The sequence below is a fragment of the Ciconia boyciana genome, chromosome 13 (genome assembly GCF_034638445.1).
Source record: "Ciconia boyciana chromosome 13, ASM3463844v1, whole genome shotgun sequence".
Lineage (NCBI taxonomy): Eukaryota > Metazoa > Chordata > Aves > Ciconiiformes > Ciconiidae > Ciconia > Ciconia boyciana.
Window position 1 is genome coordinate 2,387,791 of NC_132946.1, and position 20,017 is coordinate 2,407,807.

The 20,017-nt window shown below is 46.2% G+C and overlaps 1 protein-coding gene across 3 annotated transcripts in view; it reads right to left on the reverse strand.

Annotated features, from left to right (window-relative positions):
* The window catches only part of LMF1 (lipase maturation factor 1), a 207,288-nt gene that overhangs the window by 107,914 nt on the left and 79,357 nt on the right, over positions 1-20,017 (reverse strand). For all 3 annotated transcript variants that reach the window (XM_072878190.1, XM_072878189.1, XM_072878188.1), the window contains one exon: positions 15,408-15,473. In XM_072878190.1, coding sequence (XP_072734291.1) covers positions 15,408-15,473 — 66 coding nt within the window. The remainder of the gene's footprint in view (positions 1-15,407; positions 15,474-20,017) is intronic.

A 20,017-nucleotide genomic window follows, 5' to 3' on the forward strand; every position in this document is an offset into this window, starting at 1 on the left:
TTCGCAGGCACCGATACAGCCTAAAGGCAGCAACGACCCGCCTGACCCCGCTGCCCCCTCTCAGCAAGCCAGGACCACAGGATCCAGCCTCCCCAAACCACAAAGGGCTGCTACAGCATCCCTATAGAAAACTACAATGCGGCCAACACCCGGTGCTTTAATGACCTAATGTATTTCTCCATTTCCAGTATTTAAGGGGTTGTTTGTGTCCTATTTTATTGCAATGTGCTCATTGCTTGTCAACCCCCTAAATGTGAAATACACCCACAAAATCCCATCTTGCATCCTCACCGTCTGCAGCATCACCTCCCAACTTATAACCATGCAAGTTGTAACAGACAGTCCTTTGTTCTTCCACGGAGGAGAGCGTGTAACCTATCCTAACCTAAAGGGAACTATTTCTTTAGTGTACAGTGTAAATTGAACTAAAGTGCCAGAGAAACAGTAAGAAATTCCTGAGTGCTCTCCTAAAACCCCCCAGCCAAAACGGCTCCCGTATAGGTGACATATAAGATTTCGTAGAAGAGGAAACATTAGAAATCTAGGAGAAGTCAGTAACATCCTAACTAGCAAATTAAACCCATACCACGCTTGATGTAGAGGCAACCCTGCTAAAAGCCCCTATTATTGCCCAAAGAAAGTACTCTTAGAGGGAGACAAGCTGAAAGGTCTCAAGCCTGGCAGAGCTCCTCTGAGATTTGCTGGAGGCAACTCACATAAAACGAAACCTGGACTCATCCTTGTCGGACAAAATCGGAGACAGTGCCGAGCAAGGAGTAAAGTAAATACCCGCTCCTGCGTGTCAGCTTCTCCCTTGTGCCCTTCGAGCCTTGCAGGGTCCCACTCCTGCCTCCTGACCCTCCGTGCTGGGTTACTCTTCACTTACTCTAGCCAGGAAGAAGAGTAAGACGCAATAATTCATATGGGGTACAGATACAAAGACACTAAACAGGACAAAGCCATGGATAAAATCCTCAAAAGCACCCAAGCTGCTTACCTGCCACCTTTAGAAGATCTTTAACTTCACAAGTAAAAAAAAGCAACAACCCCCCCATACTGATCTTTTACAGTCCTTCTGACAGCAGCTTTTCCTTTCACCTACAGCTGTCCCGCAAACAAGAAAAGGTATCAACTAGAAATCTCAGAAGTACTTTCTAGTTGAGCAAGTTTTGCATTTAATTACCTAACGCAACACACATGCCTTTCACTGCTGTGCAGCATCGCACTCCATCATCCCCGGGGAACTCCCCTCCACCCTCCGCCATCAGCTTGATAAACTCATTACAGTAATGAGGAAAGTGCTGGGTTTGATGTTAATCACACTGCCGAGACTTAGAGGAGTAATAAAACAATACAAAGCAAATCTCCAATATTTAAGCAGCTAACCGGCCATGTTTGTTAACTACTGCTGGCCTTTACATCCCCCCAAGGTAATCAGCTAACGCTTGTCTGCTGGTAGCACGATCGGGTCACGTGTGTTGCTGCTGCATATTTGGCACGGATAACTGCAAAAGGGAGTTATAAAAAGCACTGTTAGATCCTGCTCATGGTTAGGAAAATGTACAGCAGGAGCAACTTGGTGAAAATTGTACACAAACATACACAGAGGAATACTACTGATCAAACATTTTGCAGAAGTGAAATGCATTAATGGAGAAAAACTGCTTTTTACAGACGTATTTCTGGTTGCATTTCTCACAAAACTTCTAAAGGAAATTCTCAGTGACGACGAATTCACAGACCATGGTGAAATTCAGACTAGTGGCTTAAAGAATTAAAGGACTGCCCTTTTAAAACGTTGTGCGTGCAGGTTTCTGGGAAAAAAAGGGATCGACCTGCTGGAAATGCTCAGCACCTCCTACAAGCAGCATGCCAGCAGGATTTGGCCAAGAAATGGTGAGCTCTCCAGCCCCTCACAACTGCCCCTAGCCCTGCAGGGCCACTGCGCGGGGACCGCTGGCAGGAGGAAAACACGTTTAGCAGCAGAACATCCCTGTAGGAGCCCTGACCTGGGAAGGGCCAGCTGCCTCCCTTGGAGGGTTTCAGGTGTTGATCCTCCCCTGGACCCACCCTCAGTCTCTCTCTGACAGGCTCTGTAGGACCTTCCCAGGCATCCTCTGGTAGAATCAAGGTTGGGGCAAGAACTGCTGGAAGAAGAAGTTTCCCCAACGACAGCACCCAAGCCCAAGGTCAGCACCCAAGTCCAGGGGTGCAGGAATTCACAGAGGCACTCTCGTGTGAACTTTAATCTCGGCAAGTTACAAAAGAGAGTTCTCTCTATATAATAAAACCAAAGTTCAATTAGGAAAGTCAGGTTTGACCAGCTTTGAGAAAACCACCCTTTGATAACTACATGCTACATTATCCTTTCACTTCTTTTGGCAGAGAAAAGAGGTTACTGCAGTTTTCTTTGGCTCCCGCTCTCTCCTGTCAATCTCTTGTGCACTCAGATAGTTCAGGTTCAATGTTCAAAAGGAGGAACAGGCTGTGAAACGTCCATCAGCTCTGTTTACCAACAGAACGGGTGAGCAAGGGCGAAGGGAGACGGCACTCTGAACTGGCAACTCCTGGTTAGAGATCTCGGCATCTGACCACGCTATCTGCTCATGGGGCTCTTTCTGCACTTGCTGGCGATACCCTTTGAGGTGACTTGCAGTAACTTAAAGTGTGGCAGCAATACTAAAAAATCATTAATGAACAACATAACGAGTCAAGAAACATTCCCAGCCTGTCCTTGCTCATGTTGAGTTTCAACATCTGTGCCGGTGTTCCTAGTCATTTGGCTGAGAGTGGAGCAGGACAGCGTTTCACATCATCTGCCAAACTTGGTAGGGAAAGGCTGCTGAAATTGCAATTAACTCCTTGAATTAAAATATTTTACTTATTTGCCTTGGGGCCAAGGGTAACACATTCAAGCAGATTTCCATTGTGGGCTGCTTGCAAACTGTTAATTGCAACTATTGCCTTAAGGACTTACCAATCCTAGCTCATTTCACACAGAGCGTGGGCCACCTCCTGTGTGGGATACTATTTCTACTCCTTAGACAGATGACAGGAAATTTTATCAAACAAGATGAAGACTGTTGCAAGGCCCTTGAGCTACCAACAAACCTACGTGTTCTTTGTGGCAAGCGATGCAGTTAGACTAGTGGGTATTAAAGCCAACTCACTTTTATATTTCAATAAATGTTCTTTAATAGTATTATTTGCAGAGCAGAATTTGCTTAGCTCCAGCAGTTGCGGGTTAACGTCTCCCCACGCTCTCCTCCATGTGAGCGGGGACAGCCTGACACCCAGAAGTTAAAAAAGCAGTAATACAACAAAGGGGAAATGTGGGTGAAAAAGGGGTGCTGGTCCCAACTCACCAAGGCAGCCAACGGCTTGGAGTGCCGAGCCGGGGGGAAGAGCGGAACCAGCAGCAGGACTCCAGATGTTAGCAGGTTCCTTGAGGAAGGCGAGTTCATTGAACGTGGCCCTAAGAAGAAGAAAACCACCTTCTCCCTGCTTGTCCCACAGAGCTTTTGTTCAGTGCCCTCAGCAGCTGACGGGAAACCCTCGCAGGCAGCCCCGGCACAGCTTCACGAACTCCACTCGCCGTCCACGGCCGCAGCGGAAAGGTGGGCATTCATTCACCTCGGGCTGGGATTATTAAACCGACGTATTGATTGCAGGGACCGACCAGCTTGTGTTACATGCAAATGGATCCAACATGACAGTTCGAAATTCAATATTGTCTCAGTCTAACTGGACAGGATCCAGTTCAATTCTGTCAAATGTCTTGATTAATGCTAAAGCAATAAAACCCCTTTTAGCCATCGAGATGGCCAGGCTGAAAGGGAAGAGGAAGAATATGATCCTTGAAAAATACAGATAAGTGAATTCATGAATATGAGTAAGATAAATGCCATTTTTAACACAAATATTTCCATAATGCTTGCAAGAGCAACAATTCACAAATCCCTACTGTTCTGCGTAAATTGGTCAAGAGGTAAAAGCTTCTCCTGAGCACCTTGAGCAGCCAAAGCTTTTACCCTGGAATGCGGTATGACAGCACACTCATGAAAAAGTTTTATTTCTTTGTCTCAAGTTATTTTGAGACGGACTAGAAAAAGGAAAACTCTTACTTCCTTGCAGCCTTCCAACGTGGTTACAAAATTGCTTAACTAGAAACCCCACGAAGTGGAAGAAACGGGTCTGAACTACAGATGGGAACATGCCTAACTCTGGGAAGAGAAACCCGTGCCACACATCTGACTCCACATGGGAATTTCATAGCTTAAATCAAATTAAATAACAGGAAGAGTTGTTTTGTTTTGTTTTAAACTGGCAGGAAAGAGATCCATACTGCTTTTATCTAAATTTCATCACAGAAGTGGCTGTTGTTTGTTGCAGCACAAATGGCATTGTACAAGAGATGATGGGATGGTTCTATATTTAAAAGAAAAGGGCAGCAACTTTAATGCTTGAAAACATTGATCCTGCCACAATGTTAATAGCATAAGACCAAAAACAATGGTTTTACTGATCTGTTGAGTTTTTAGGGTTGAAAGAGCTAATCCACATTGAGTTACCCTCCCAGCTTTTATGTATAATACATACCAAAAAAGATAAGCAAATTATATTACATTATATATAATTACAGAAGCTCCTAATTACATATCACAATTTCTAGGCAGTCTAGCAAACGCTGCGCTTTCCAGAACGGCAATTCCTGAAGTGAATAGTAAATCAGCTTTTGCTTGCCACTGATTTGAAACTTTAACCTATAAATTAAATTAATAAGAGACAAAGGCTTCTTTTGTGCATTTGCAAGCCTGTAGGATTTTACAAATAATAGGACTGGAAAGTGATTTATATTCCAAGATTAAAGGTCAGTTTGGCGCACACGACTTTGGAGCAAAACACCACAGCAGAGACTTACTATTAACTCATTCATGCACCATCCTAACGCTGTATTTGTCTTTTTACAGAGTTACGAGGCTTGCTGTGAGCACTGCAATAGTTGCAAGACAGAAAAAAACCTGCATTGGAGAAATTCGTGGAATTCTTCCAGATCTACGGTAAGGAGGGAAATGTGTATGGGAACTGTACCAGGCCCTCAGCCCCCTGACTACTTAAGTGGCATTACCTGTGTGCTGCAATTCAAATCAAGTATATATTCAACACGGAAAGTCTGAAAACACACAGAATTGCATGGAAACAGCATGAATTAAATGCAAATAGAAGATATGCAAATAATTCAAACTTTTCCCAGCAAATAGAAGGGCTCTACTATTTATGAAATTCTGCCAATGGCTTGTCCTTCTCCTGGACAGACCAACATTTCTGTGGAAATAAAACTTCAGGCTGAGCTTAAAACTTTTGGTGCATGCAATAATTAATCTGGTGTTAGCCTGAGAACTGGAACAGCTTCTTATGGTTATTCCCTTAAGAAAATCCTAATAAGAGACCAGAGAAGGAGAGATGCACAAACACACCCACCACTGGGGATGCAGCTTCTTCGGTAGAATTTTTTTGTGTGTCTGCTATTTTGTAAGCAACAAATTCAATATTTTACTTATTAAATTAGGACAGACTTCTCTCTTATGCAAAAATTCATTAAACAATTTAACACATTTAATAGTCAAAGCAAGAGATGAAACAGTAGCACGTTTTCATAATCTGATTAAAATGTAATCTGATCGCCAAAGAAGAAAGCACCAGCTTGTAAACCAACACCCTATTTGTTTAAACTCTATCTGCAATTAAAAGCATGTAGTTATTTTGCTTTCCCTGGAAAAGCAGATGGCAAGGATGTAGGCTGTTTTTTGGATAATTTAATTGTATGTTGGAGCTCTGCATACACCATTTTTGCAGCTGATACTACGTGAAATCGCAGTGTTCAAGTTTCAGTTTCGCTTAGACTTCTGGACTGTTGAGAGCAAACATTATGGAAAAAGAAGAGCACTAAATTTTGGCAGACACCGAGAGTTTGCATCATCCCAAAGGTCTCCGAAGCAAGGGAACTGGAATGATGGTTAATCCGCTACAAACACTGCGGAAGGTGGGAATGGATGAGAAGACCAACTCTCCCTAGACTGCAGCTGGCACGTTGCTACGTAGGAGACCAGAAAAGACAGTATTTAATGTCCGTGCATGCCACAAAGGATGATAAAAAATTAGTGTACCTATTGCCATGGAGAATAGTTTTGACCATTCAGAGTATGCAGGGGTGGGTACACCTGTGTGAGGGCTCTGGGCAAGGTCTGAGCAAGTCCTAAGCTGGGTGTCGAGGCTGCCCATCACGGCAGAGGGACCCGGGACAGGCAGCCGGTCCTGCCTGGGGGACGCGGTTGTGGAGCCTGGAGGACCAAGATGCCATGGTAGAAATAGAGGAGTTGCTGACACCCTATCGGGGAGGCCAACTGAGCAATTCTCGTCCATAAAGCAAGAGAGAGAACAGACATGCTTCCAGTCTTTCCAGAAAGACTGGAAAGCTCTTATATTTTCTTCTACCATTTCCCCCTCTTGTTTCTGTCTTCCAGATAGCACTGAAATTTGTCATCTTTCTTCTCTTTGCAGATTTCTTAAAACACACCATTAACTACCTCATAAATCCACAATTTAAATAATTATCGGAGCATTGCCTCTGTTATCTTCAAAGCTGACAAACCCCCTGGGTCCTGAACGTTTCATGAGCAGTAGATTATTCCCCACAGCCCCTGGTAGGCAGAGGGAAGCGATGGGCTCCATCGTTCCTGTCCGCTGGAGAAGCTGGCCAGCAGGATAAAAGCCACGTACAGGGTCAGAGCATGGAGAGCGGACTCAGTGGCTGCAAAGTGGGTTGTAAAGATTAATCTGATTAGGATTGACAAAGACCAAATGGGTGGCGGTGGGAGGAAGAGAAAAGAGGAGAATATTTAAGGCAAGTGATGAGGGTCCTGGGTGGTCTGTAAACGAGTTTGAAACAGTGGGAGAGTGTAACGAAGAGATGAAATCCAATAGTTGTACAGGAAGCTTTCACCAGGCTTAAAACAAATCCTTAAGAAAAACAGAAAAGAATCCAGGAAGAGGAATTGTATTACTGCTGAAAACGGTATTGGCATATTCCCAATGCATTTATAGCATGTGACTGACAGTTCTGCTGCTGATCCCGGCAGTGGGGAGGGATAATGTCTTCCTACGCTTCAAAAACCTCAAAAGGCTCACAACGTAAAGTTCCCTGGGGGGCATTTCCACTAAACTTTTGCTAGTTTATCCTATTTTGGTTTAATATTGCTGGAAATCAGGGGAAAGCTGGAGCAACCGGTGGGAAGCGGTGGGTGACCCAAGTGGCAGGTGCCACTAACCTGCTTGGCTTATGAGAATCACAGAGGTCGCTCACTTTATTTGTGATTGTTTTAATACAGTTGCTTTTGGTGAAGAAACACACAGAGAAAAGCAGTTCTTGAACTGCACCGAAGAGATAAATAAAATCCCACAGCAAAACCGGTGCTCTGCCGCCCACGGTCGCTGGTGTCCGGGAGGGATCACTTACTGCGTGCTTATCCCATCCCTCCAACCCCTGCCATTAGTTTCCTTTTAAAGCTACTCTGAAAGTTTCTCTCTCAGCACCTGCTTACATCCAAGTTACTTCAGTAGTATGTGGTTTCCTGAGCCTGGGCCAAAGATGCTGGGTCTGCTTTACGATGCTGATTTGCGGCTCTACCTTTTATTTCGATAGTTCTCTGAGCAGACACTCCTCCCTCTTCTCCTAAATTCACTGCCAGGATCCTGGTCCCGATGAAGACGATAGCTGAATTGATGCTGACTTTGAGGTGGTTGGGAATCCACTTATCATTCCTCTGTCACGTTTGCTGTTCAGGGTAATACAAGCCAGACTCCTGGACCAAACACTGGCTGACAGTAAACCTACGCTCTCACGAGTGCATGAGTCTGGAAAGCAGCTTCCCTACCTGCTCTGCTAGGAATAAAATATCACCCACCATGTCCCTGCAAGTAGGAGAAATCTGCTTTTGTTCTGCTTAAGGTCCAATGTTATTAATCACCCTAGTTCTTCTGGAGCATCCTTTGACTGCAGAAGACCTGTATTCCTTTTCACTTTTTAACAAGCAGCATGACTGGGCTTAAATGTCAGTACTTATCATTATGTCTTCTAAAATTGCAACTCCACAAGGACGGTTACACTTTTGAAAATTTACTGCTTCGCAGCTTTCGAGAGCTCAGACCTCATTTTCAGAAGCGCTGATCATCTGCAGCAGAACCCGCTTCCAAACTCTGGAAAACCGGGCCTCCTTCTGAGAAGTGCTCGGCTGGAAGTTATACAGTCACTGAATCTCTGCTTGTGCTTCTGCCAGTAAACCCGACCTGTGCAAACCTCGTAATACCTATCTTCCCAAGCTGAGCACAAATTCCGCCTTTAAAAGCATCTGCTCCCTCTCTTTTAAGTGCTGTGCACATTTAACTATTACTAAAACAACAGAGCCCAGCCCAAAGTTGGGAATAACAAACATTTCTAGCAAATTGCAGTCAAAGATATCTTGCATCCAATACAGAGCACCTGGGATCCATCTGAAAACCTGTCTCAGAGACCTTCTTGCAGCAGCCTGATACAAAATCCAGATACAGCGTAATAAGCTTTTGATGTCGTGTTGACATTTATCTGCCAATATTATTGCTTCATGCGCTTACCTTATGATGGATCTTGTTACTTAATTGATCACAGGCAAGGTCAAGAATTGGCCCTTCTTCCAGCGCTAGCACTGACATCATGCGAATCACCAAAAACCAGAAGAAAGCACCTAATCCTCAGCTTCAAATCCACACTAAGCAGCCCTTCGATACGTGTGAATGAGGACAACTGGTTTTTCAATTATGCCTCCAAAAAGGTCATTTTTCAAAACTTATGACCAAATGTTAAGAAAAAAAAAAAAAAAAAGCTGAACACAAGCATGCTCTTCCTTTTGGTATCGGTTGCCTTAACTCAAAGAAGAGTTTGCTTTTACAACAGGAGATGCAAACAGACTGCATTTATAATCCACCATGGGCAGAACCGCGTTTCTTCTGCCTTGCTCTCTTTATGGAGGACTCCTCAACAGCAGCTTTGGCTTCTATGGGGGGGCAAGTTGTCCAGTGAGGGCAGAGATGGATCACAACTCACTTCACTCATATTTTTATAAAAAACCACAGCTTTCAGAGTACAAATTTTACTGTCTCAAGTAACGACAGGCTGTGAGCTACTCCAGAAACCCACGGCACGTCTACCAACTCCCATGGTCACTTCCTAAAACCCTCACAGATGCTAAGGGCAGGCAGTCGCCCTGGGCTCACAGCCATTTGTCCAGCAGCATTGAGCTCACCCCAGGCCCTGCAAGCATGGACTGCTGGACTTTCACACCCTTTTCAAATGCTTTTGGAAAAATCTGTAAAATTTCCCCATGTCAAGGCTGCATCCTGTTCCTTCTCCAAGCCTCAACCAATTCTCACGCAAACTTCATCTGATAACACATGCGCCGGGACTCGGAAGCAGCCCTGACCTCAGTAACTCAACTGCTGTGACCCAGCACCTCCTGTCCCAAGGGGAACCAGCAAAATCCATCAGCAGAACCACGCAAGTTCATGCCCTGCACAAAGGAAGGAGAAGAGATGCAAATTATTCTGCAATCAATGAAACAAAATCAGACCCTTTCATACCAGCAAGGGGGAAAAGGTGCCAACCAACTGGCTCGGCCGCGCTGTGCCCGAAACACCGAGGTGGGTTCTTTGGTTTCCCTTTGGTGGCTGTTGTAAGGGGAAGATCTGTGCTTCCCCCAGAAGACATCAGTTTTGGAAAGCCCACCTGACAAACCTGCTCCCACAGCCAGGCCCGACCTGGGAGTTCCGCAGCGAAGCCAGAGCCTGGGAATACATTTTGTTGGCCTTAACAATTCATTATTGTGACCATCAGTCCTGCCAGGATTCACCTTTATTGTCTTCAGAATGGAGAAAATTCCGTAAAGGGCCAAAGATGGTAAACTTAGGATGCTACATAAATATTTTATAATGTTCTTAAAAAGAAGATCTCCAAAATGCTTTGCATGGTTACTTATTTTAAATATTCTTGTTTTCTGTTTAATTCAGCACCGTTCCCCTCATATTAATTCGCAACTTTAAAACATACATTTTGAGCGCAAGATCCGAGTACCTGCTTCCCTGTAGGGAATATTTTTGCTTCCAGCAATACAAACTGTTGGAATAAAACCCATCCCAAAACATCAGGGATCACAAAAGCAGATCATTTTCTGATCTATTAAAATGAATTGCTAGATATTATTTACTTTTGGTTCATAATAGGTTGGAAAAAGCTAGATGAAAAGTCTAACAAGGTCTAATACAGTGAAGAGAAGGGAGAAAAGAAATCAAGAGGCAGTTAAAGAGCAGTTAGAGCTTCCTTCTCATCCTTATCAGCACAGCTATCAGTCAGCAAGCCCGTAATTAGGTACAAAAGACATTGTGCTCTGGAGAGCTTCTCCAGGAACTGGAGAGCTGCCCTACGCCAGAAGCTGGAGCACTGATTGACAGCCTCTATTTAAGAAAAACAGTTACAGAATAATTAGCGACAATTTGTACAAATCAGAAGAAGTGACCTTTGTGGCTGCGCAGCGTCTTACGTAAAGAACAAAGCTTTTCTCAGCAGTGCTGACAAATTCAGAACTAAAATGTGACCCAGTTATTAAGTAGAGGCTGGTTCAGCAAACTCCTTGCAAACTTTCCTGCTTCGTGGCAACCGACCCATCCTGAGCACCTACAGATAACTCCACAGCAGGAAAGCAAATCCTGGGTCTTACTTCCAACGCTGACAAAGATTTTGTTGCTTCGGGAGCGGGTTTTTGTTTTCCTTTCCCTTTATCCCTCTGCTTCGTCTTTGTCTCAGTAGGAAGTTTGCCTTCCTAGCCTGGCTTTCTGCAGCAAAGGATGCAAATCATTGAGAAACTCTTGGATAAAAGGCATTCCCTTCAAAACATCACTTACAAAAATTATCTTAAAATTAAAAATATAAACTATGAGTTGTTCCAGTAGTGAGCAGAAGGGCCACAGGTTCCTTGCCTGGTGCATGCCATGGCTCGCACCTCTGCTGAGCGTCACCCAGCCCCGGCCCAGCCGGGGACAGGCCACCGGGACCCGAGGGACCCCCTGGATGTGTTTAACAGCTCCCGCGCAGTTTCAGCGCAAAGCTGGCAGAGGAGGAGGATGCCCGGCGGGGCTCTCCTCCATGCGCTCGCCTGCCCCAGCAGCTGCTTCGGCAGCTGTTCCTACCAGTTGGTGGCTGAATTTTACAAGATATCTGTCTGTAATTAAAAAGCAACAATACTTTGGCAGCCATTATAAAAATGCATCACCGGATTGCATCCCACAGGGAGTACTTCTGCAGTGGAATACAGGGAGACGCGATAGATGTGACCATGTAGGACTTTCCCATTTCTAAACCCCTAAGATTATCTGCTTAACTACTCTGCCAAGACCACCACCAGCATCCAAAAACACAAGCTCCATTTGGAGTGGTTGCAGGTCAGAAATGCTCCTCTCCTGCCTGTGCCACTCAAACCTGTCCTGTGCCAAGACATATGGTCGCAAGGTGCTCTGCAGCGTAAGCGGGAGGGTCAGAGAGCTGCAGGTTTGGTGGGGAGATTTTAAAACACGGGTCTTGCACAAGAGGATTTGCTCCATTTGGAGCATATTAAGACATTGTGCTTGTGCCAGCTAAGCAGCACACCCAGAATTAGCAAAGCTCACGCCAGATAAAGCTTGGCACAGGAGGGAGTGGTAAGAGGCCCCTGAGGAGTAGGTTGGTGCTCCCCAGTCCCATGCCTGGCTCACAGACCTGGTACCTACTAACAGTGGTTAAAAAGCTGCTCCAGACCATGCCCAGGCAATGTCCTGCAAGCTGTGCAAGCTCCAGAATTGGCCTCGAGTGGCACAAAACCTTCCTTAGCAGACTTTTTTTCCCCGGTGCATGTGGGAGCCTGGCTGTGCGAGGGAGCTGCTGGCCTCTGGAGCAGGCAGGGACAGGCAGGGGCAGGGGCACACGCTCAGCCACATCTCCCCACGTGCACAAGCAGGGAACCGAGGCTGCTCTGCCTCGCCCAACGGGCGGGATGCCGCCGAATGCCGTGGGATCTGTGCCATACGCTCCAGTGGAAGCAGAAATGTAGCTCCAGTCTGCAAACCGCTGCACACATATTTGTAAACCATTGTGTACACAGTAGATAAATGCTTAATAATCATGATGACAAACAGACCTAAAACCCAGAAGCAGCTTCCCTCTGCATTAGCTGCATCAGGAACAGGTTCCACTGAGCAAAAGTCTCCCTTTTACTGGGACTTCTTATAGGGAAAAAAAGCCATCTAACCACAGCTGGCAGTGAAATGATGGCAAACCCAACGAATGATGAATGAAGCCCATGGCACGTCATACCCCAGGACTTCAGCTGCCAGTTACCACCCAAGCACATCCATTTTCACACGCTAATGTGGACACCGCCGCACACAAAGCTCCGGGACACAACCGGCATCAGGAGCCCTGACCTGCGTGCGCACCAGGGTGCAAACGTATGCACCTACCTCAGAGCCTCTGGCCATGTTAGCAAAGAAACTAATGCAGGAGGAGGTTAAATTCCTTGTTTGCGGTGTCTTGCCAAGCTGGGATTAGAGTTTGGGACTCCTGGCACCCAGAGCCACGATTAATCTGCCGAGTGTTTCTACCCCCACCCCTCATCCCAGCCTCCAGATAGTTTCCATGTGCCAGGCTGTGTATGGTGGTGTAGCAAAGTCTTCTCATCTCCATCAGTGTCTGCCTTTCTCTTCCACACTTACTGGAGCCCATCGACTCCTCAGGGATCAGAGGAGCGTTAGGCTGGTAGGAAAATACCTTTCCTATGTAAACCATGCGTTCTGCCATTTCCCTCTCCAAATTACACAGCGTCACAGATCGTAAGCCCTCTAAACAGAGAGTCTTCAGTTGAGGAACAGATCTCCATAAAGGCTGGGATTAAGGTCCTGCACATTAGAAAGGAAAGAGGGAGGAAAAATATGCTCCGTTTAATTACCCAAGCCATAACAACATTTTACTATTTTATACACGATTCCTGACAAAAGTGGAAATGTTATTTTCCACAGGCATAGCTGCTGGTTCTACTACAAATAAATAGTCCAGGGCGCGCTCACCACGCGAGAGATGGAAGCCATGTGTTTTCATTAATTCTCTTGGCAGAGAAGTCCATGTAGATTTTGGACTGCAGTTCAGGACTGGAACAGGAGAGCTGGGGTGGCCAACATACATCACAGCAGACTACATTTGGCCCAGGTCCACTTACGAGTTGGTCCAATACCCAGTTTTATCATCCTAATTATGAGCAGATTCCCAGCTCCCTCCCTCCCTTGCAGAGGTACCTTCAGCTTCACCTTTTTCTCCCTGCCTCTGGCTGGCTGAAATCAGCAGGTGAATTGCAGTCCTTTGGCTGTTATCGCTAGTAGACAAAGTTTGGCCTCTTTCATATTCCTTTTATTGCAGCTTCTTTTGTGCGGATTAAAATAATTGATATTGATAATGTGATCTGCCCCCTGCCCCTGTTCCCAATTACTTGCGCAGGCTGGGGATCCTGCGTTATGGATATGACAGGAATGGTCTTAATTAGCCTTCTGGGCTACAGAACTGATTCTGGTTTTGATTTGAAATATTTGGGATTACGCAGGCTGACTGTTGTGGGCTGGGGTCACCAGCGGAGCCGGCCGGGGGATTCTGGGGGGCCTGCTTTGAGTTGGCTTTTCTCTGACTGCTGCCAGGTGCCTGGCAGCACGCGGAGCAGAGCCCTCGTGCTGCTAGGCAAAAATGAAGGACAATTTACCGCAGCCGCCTTTGTGTTGGGGATTAAGAACGACAGCACTGAAGGGTCTTTGCATCCAAAGTTTTACTCGGAATGAAGCAGGACACGGATGGTCCAACAAGAGCTAACCGAGCAGCAGCCTTCGTAAAAGCTCACCCTTGCATTCAGTGGGTGAAACCCCATTAAAAGTAAATGATAATAACAAAAAAAAGGAGCATTAAAGCTGAAAAGGCAGATACAGCTTTCTGGACCTGCAAAATTCCATTTTAAAATGTGCAACCAGTTAACTCAGTCACAGGAGCGAAAAATAAAGGCGTCAGCACCTGGGAAATTGATAGATTTTTTTTTCCTGTTTTGGGGAGAGGAATCCCAATCCTGTAACAGGACTGGTAACGTAGTCCCTGGCACTCACATGCAATTCTCTTCACACAAGGGTGGAAAGACAGAGGTCCTGTACGAGCGGCCCCGTTTCCACTGCTCAGCGTGCCTACCCCGTAAAAAGTAATTCACAGGCAACACCTTGGAACACGTTCTGCAGGTCAGAGAAGTCAGGCTCTGCCAGCTTTAATTGGGAGGGGGAAATGGTTTCCAGACATGATGAAGGTCCACTGAGAATGTCACCCCAAAGGTACATCCCCAGGGACTGACAGCTCAGGCCTGCCGGCTGAAAATAACTGTGTGGTTGAGGCACGAAGAGGTACCCAGGTCTTACCAACACGGGACGAGTGCAGCACCAGGCTGAGACTTTGGAGCCCCATGCTAACAGATGCGGCGCGCTCACCCGCTCCTTAGATGGACATGGACATAGATCAGAGGCGTGACAACGTAGTGTGCCATTTTCAGTGGCTGCGATGTTAATCCGGAGGAGGGAATATTGCTTCAGCACTGTTTCCTTCGTTAAACCAGGGCTACTCACCCAGTGGAGTGTCAGTGTACGCAGCAATTTCTTTCTTTTTTAACACTGTTTATACAAAACGCAAAGGCAAAAATATAGGTAAAAAGAGAGGGGAAGCTGAGTTCCCTCTCTCTGTAATCAAAGAGGAGACAACACTCGGAGCCAGAATACAAACCACAGTTTATAATCAGAATGCAATGTAATCACTGAAACAGATGTCAAAACGATAAAACCGTATAATTCTGAATTGCCAACGATTAGTGCTCTGCATCTTGGAGGGCACTGAGATGCTCTATTTCTGTCTACATATGTCCGCATTTTGGAAGTGTAAGCTCAAAGTATTCAGCATAACACTACAGAAAACTCCTTTCTGTTCCTCTCCTGTAGCATTTTTACAGAGGGGGTTCTCAGTGAGGCTCAGGTTTGCTCCTGAATCAGTCCATGATGGTGAGGGGAGGGAAGGAGAGAAATCGGTCTTTTAGGACTGTGGTTGGGAAAAACAGCATCACCAAGCTGGCACATGGACATTGCCTGCGTTGCCAGAGACAGAAGGCTATGATAAAGAAAGAAAATATGGAGAGCTGCCTGACAGAAGAGAAGAGGTTAGAGAAAATTTTTCTACCAAAGTAAAGCAGACAAGAGAAATTAGTTTTAATGTGCAGATCGCTCACCTCGTAGTGATAATCCATGCAAGTTAACTCTCTCCAGCAGCGATCTCCTCGAATTTTAATCAGTCCCTGGGGAAAAAAAAAAAAAAAAGACAAAAAATACCGTCACAAATATTTTATTTTACTTTATCTTGTATGTCAAGGTATTATCTCAAGATGCCAAATACTCTGGTTAAACTACAGGGAGAGCCTGTAGCAGCAGGGAAGCGCAGAGGCTGGAGACCCCCTGGAGACCCACGGCACATCTGTACTCCAGGCCCAGTCGTTGTCCCCAAGGGAACATAATGCAACGAGAGCTCCAACATGACTCCTTCCACTGCCTGTTTACTGAAAATTTGACACAAAATCCTTGTGGAATATGCCACATCACTTAAAGGGTGCTGGAAGACACCTTACCCACACGCGAGCCTTTGCAGAGCAGCTATGAGCAGCCCAGGGCTCCCAGCATCGCCTGGCAGCATTACCGGGTACGAGGCAGGGAGGCACAAAGCATTGAGAAGCCATAGGAAAAACCAGGCTCTGCCACTGGGACATACATCTCTGTGTAACAGATGGAAAAGTTACCTGCAGACCTAAACACAGCTGTGTTCACAATTTTAAAATCCAGACCCAATTGTCTCCCTCTTGCAAAGCTGCCTCCGCTGCCTGTAGAAAAGGAAATAGTGACACAGAGTGGGACGGGACCCTGCAGCCTCACCAGCCCTGAGCTGAACACAGAGATGCAATCAAAGTAATTAGAGAAACAAAAGAGGAGAAGGGGAAGGAAGCTGACAGATCTAAACACAGATGAATGCGCTAATGACAGGTCTGCTCCACCTTAGGTTAGAGGTTGGCAATGAAATAAGCAGGTATCAGAGGTTGCCGTGCATTGATATTTCAGGGCAACAAGAGGGTGAAATTTCCAAATCAGTGGGTCCATTCCAGGGCTGGCAGTAATATTGGGATTAAATTTCTTTGCCTCAGTGATGAAGAGTAGAAAGGAATCAGTCGTCCACAGCAGGAAAGACACCTGGCCAGGGATGAGCCTGCTAGCAGGAAGCCTTGCAATCAAGCCGTGCCAGCCCGAAGGTATGCGGCTTCAGCCTGACGGCTTTGATGTATGGCGGAAAGGTCCCTGATTAGGATCACAATATCCCAAATTGAGGAAAGCTTCACTAGTCAAAAGGTTGAACCAGCTCTATCATCTGCATACAATTAGGGGGTATTTGCCTACCTCTGACATTCCCCCTAATTATAATGTTCCTGCCTGCCTTAGTAGAAAAATACAGGGAGTTTCTGTAAGGACCCATTGCCGGCTACACCAGGAGCACCATGAAGCTTCTTTACATTTGCAGTAGGGAAGGTTTTCAAGAAGAGACCAGTGACCTTTCAGTGCTAAAATCAGAGCTCAGAGGAGGAGGAGATTCCAGCACTACAGCACATCCTGGCCTATTGGTTTCATCCAAATTGCTAAAAAAATCTTCACATGCAGCATTAAACAAAGTTTAGCAGGTTTGGGGCTCAAGAAAAATTCCAAATTCCAGTTAAAGACCCCCCCAAAACTGTCCAGACCTCATAAGTAAATATCCAGACATATCCAGTTCCCAAGGCTGTATGTGGGCTGCACGACGGCTGAGAGCCCAGGGCTGCGGAGCACGGAAAAGAGAGGACAGAGCAGAGTCTAGTAACTCCGGACTGATGCAGAAGGGGTCAACTGGGAACGATTATCGACCGTTTCTCCTGATACGAGACGTAAAGGCAATCTGACGGAAGGATCAAGTAGCTGGTTTAGAGACAAACAAAAGATGTACTTTTCCACACAGCAAATCATTTACTTTATGGGAGCCAAAACGACAAATGTGTTCAAAAGGAACTAGACACATTCCCAGAGGACAGGCTCGGGGTAACTTCTGAACACGGCCTCCTCCCCGGAAAGTCCCTAAACCACTTGACTGCCAGGAGCTGCCCCAGAAGTTCACTTTATATTTTATATTCCTCCCCAAGCATCTGTTAATGGCTGCTCTTAGAGACAATATAAGAAGTTATTTGGACCTTGGGCTTAACCCAACATAGACTTTCTTAAGCAAACAAAAATCCACAAAAACAGTTACAAGCTTATTTGGCAGGTAAATTAACAGGAAATAGACACCTTTCTTGGTCTGAGCCTTATACCAGATGATGTTTAGTCATGTATGTCTTTGTGAATAGGGGTGACCCCAGTAGCCTATTTACAGCCTTAAATTATACCTGCTATCAGGCACGTTGCTGAGCTCAAGCAGACTTCACCCATTTGCTGTTCCAAATTATTTTTCCTTTTTTATCCTAGTCATAAAACAATGAAATATTTTTCATGCCAGTGCTAACTGAAGAGGACAGTAAACAGAAACTGTCATACGTTTTCAAAATCTGTGAATCCAGACAATTTACATCCTGTAATTTTTAGCCAAGAATGAACCAGGAGAACCTGGAAGAGTTCAGGCAGTAAAAGCCCCAAATCCTCGTGGCACATCTCATGGAGCGGGATGAAAGCCAGGGCCATTTGTACACACAATACCATCCTGTGGCCAACCAAGAAAATGCCAGCTAGGCAGTACGCTCCCGACGAGCTCTCAGCACCAACTATCAGCCGCAGGAAAAGCATCACTTCACAGAGGCAAATTCTAGAGATGCAGCAGAGCAAATCAACACCACCATAAGCACTGAGGATGAACAAGGAGATATAGTAAAGGGTAATTGTTATTTTACAGAGATGATTGATACGGAAGATAGCAATAAGGCAAAGGTTTCTGTGGTGTCTGACGTGACTCTGCAACAGCACGGGAATGAGGAATGGTACCAAAGCAGCGCGGTGCACGCTCCATCCCCGGAGGGCGGGCAGCCTGCGGGATGCTGGGACCCGGCACGTCCCTGCTGGCCTTCAGACCTGTAAAACTCCCGAGAGCTACACTGAAGCCTGAGCACTGGCCCGCCCAGCAGCCTCCGGAGGAAAGAGGCACCTTCAAACCTCGTGCATGCTGTCATCTTACGCAGGCTGCAATGGGAACGGCTGGGGGTGGCTCCATGCACAGCCGAGATGGGTCCACGCCAGGAGCTCAGACCTAGAAATACCCTGGCCCGGGAGGTCTGCATCTCAGCATCATCAGGAAAGGGACACCCCCCACCAGCACCACCAAAAAACCCCCAAGCAGAGCTGGTCCATAAAGGCACAGGCAAAAGCACGATGGATGCAAAGTGCTATCGTACAAGACTCATGGGATGGGAAAGCAGAGCGGTGGGTACCGGTGGCTGCTCTGCAGTTTTACTCTCCAGTGAGTTATTCAGCAGATCCCATCGCTCTCTTCTCCATCACTCTGCGAGGGCTGGAGCAGGGGAGGCAGGGACAAGACAGACTCACTGTCAACAGTCACGGCTTCATCTCCCCCTCCCGAATCATCTGCAGCTCGCTCTGCCCCTCAAACCTTTTCTAAAATTACAGGATACGTTGATAGCATCTCACAGGATGTGCCGCAGCCGGCAGCCCTGTCAGTGGCAGGACAGACGGTAAGAAAGGCTCTGCGCAAGAATGCTGGAATATTAAAAAAGGACAGCTATCTTGATGACCTTCCCTCCTACCTTGCCCAAGCTGTTATCAAGCTCTATTATTCAGCACGGATAATTAAAACAAGTATATGATAGAAAAGCACCATATTGAAAATCAAAATCTTCCCTGCAATGAGTCACTAAGGGAGTTAATCACATTTTGTTTACTATAAAGCTTTCAAACAGGAAAGTCACTTAAAGCTCTTCATATCCAATCTGTTTTTCAGCATAGAAAACTCCCACTCTCATAATTAGGGGGTGTTTCAAGTCTTCTTTACCCGACTGCTGTCTTCAAGTCCACTTCCACTCCCACACTGGCATGTGAGTTTTCCAGTTTTCAAATAAGGTTGGACCAAGAAACAAGAGCATGTAGTGCACGACAACCTATGTGCTCTGTAGCTTTGTCGCTGCTGAGGAGGACCACGAAAGGAGAACGACCCGTGGTGGCTCGCTAAATAACCCTGCTGTGAAGAGTTGTGGACCCCTGGGTATGGACACACCCAGGACGAGCTCCGACATACCTTACCGCTCCGTGCTCGGATGGATTCTGTTTTTACACACTCTCCCCTAATTATTTGGCTTCTGCTGACATTTTTGGAAGTCAGCTCCTGTTCTCTTGAAGATGCAAACTTAGTTTGAGAAACGGTATCTGGGTCCAAGTGAGCACAGGAGGACAGAAGGAGGAAGGGAGGAAACGGGGATCCCCACATCTGCTGGAGTTTGACATTCACTGGATTTCTCTCAGTCTGCTAACAATTCCCAATCCATTTTCAAGATTTCTTGGTGTGTATTGAACTGGCCTGGACTCCACAGCTGCAGCAGATTATGCTGCCGTACCACAGATCAAAGCACGGGGAAAAATCCCCATCCCCTGCTCACAGACGAGCAGAGGCTAGTGCATCGCTGATGTACCCCAACTGTCCTCTCTTTGGACATGGAGAGGACCTGCGAGGGACTAGAAGGAAAAGGACCCAGAGGCCATGCGCATGGAAAAGCCCATGAGACTCCAGCAGACCTGGAAGACACTCCTCTCATTTGGACATAAGCTACAAACA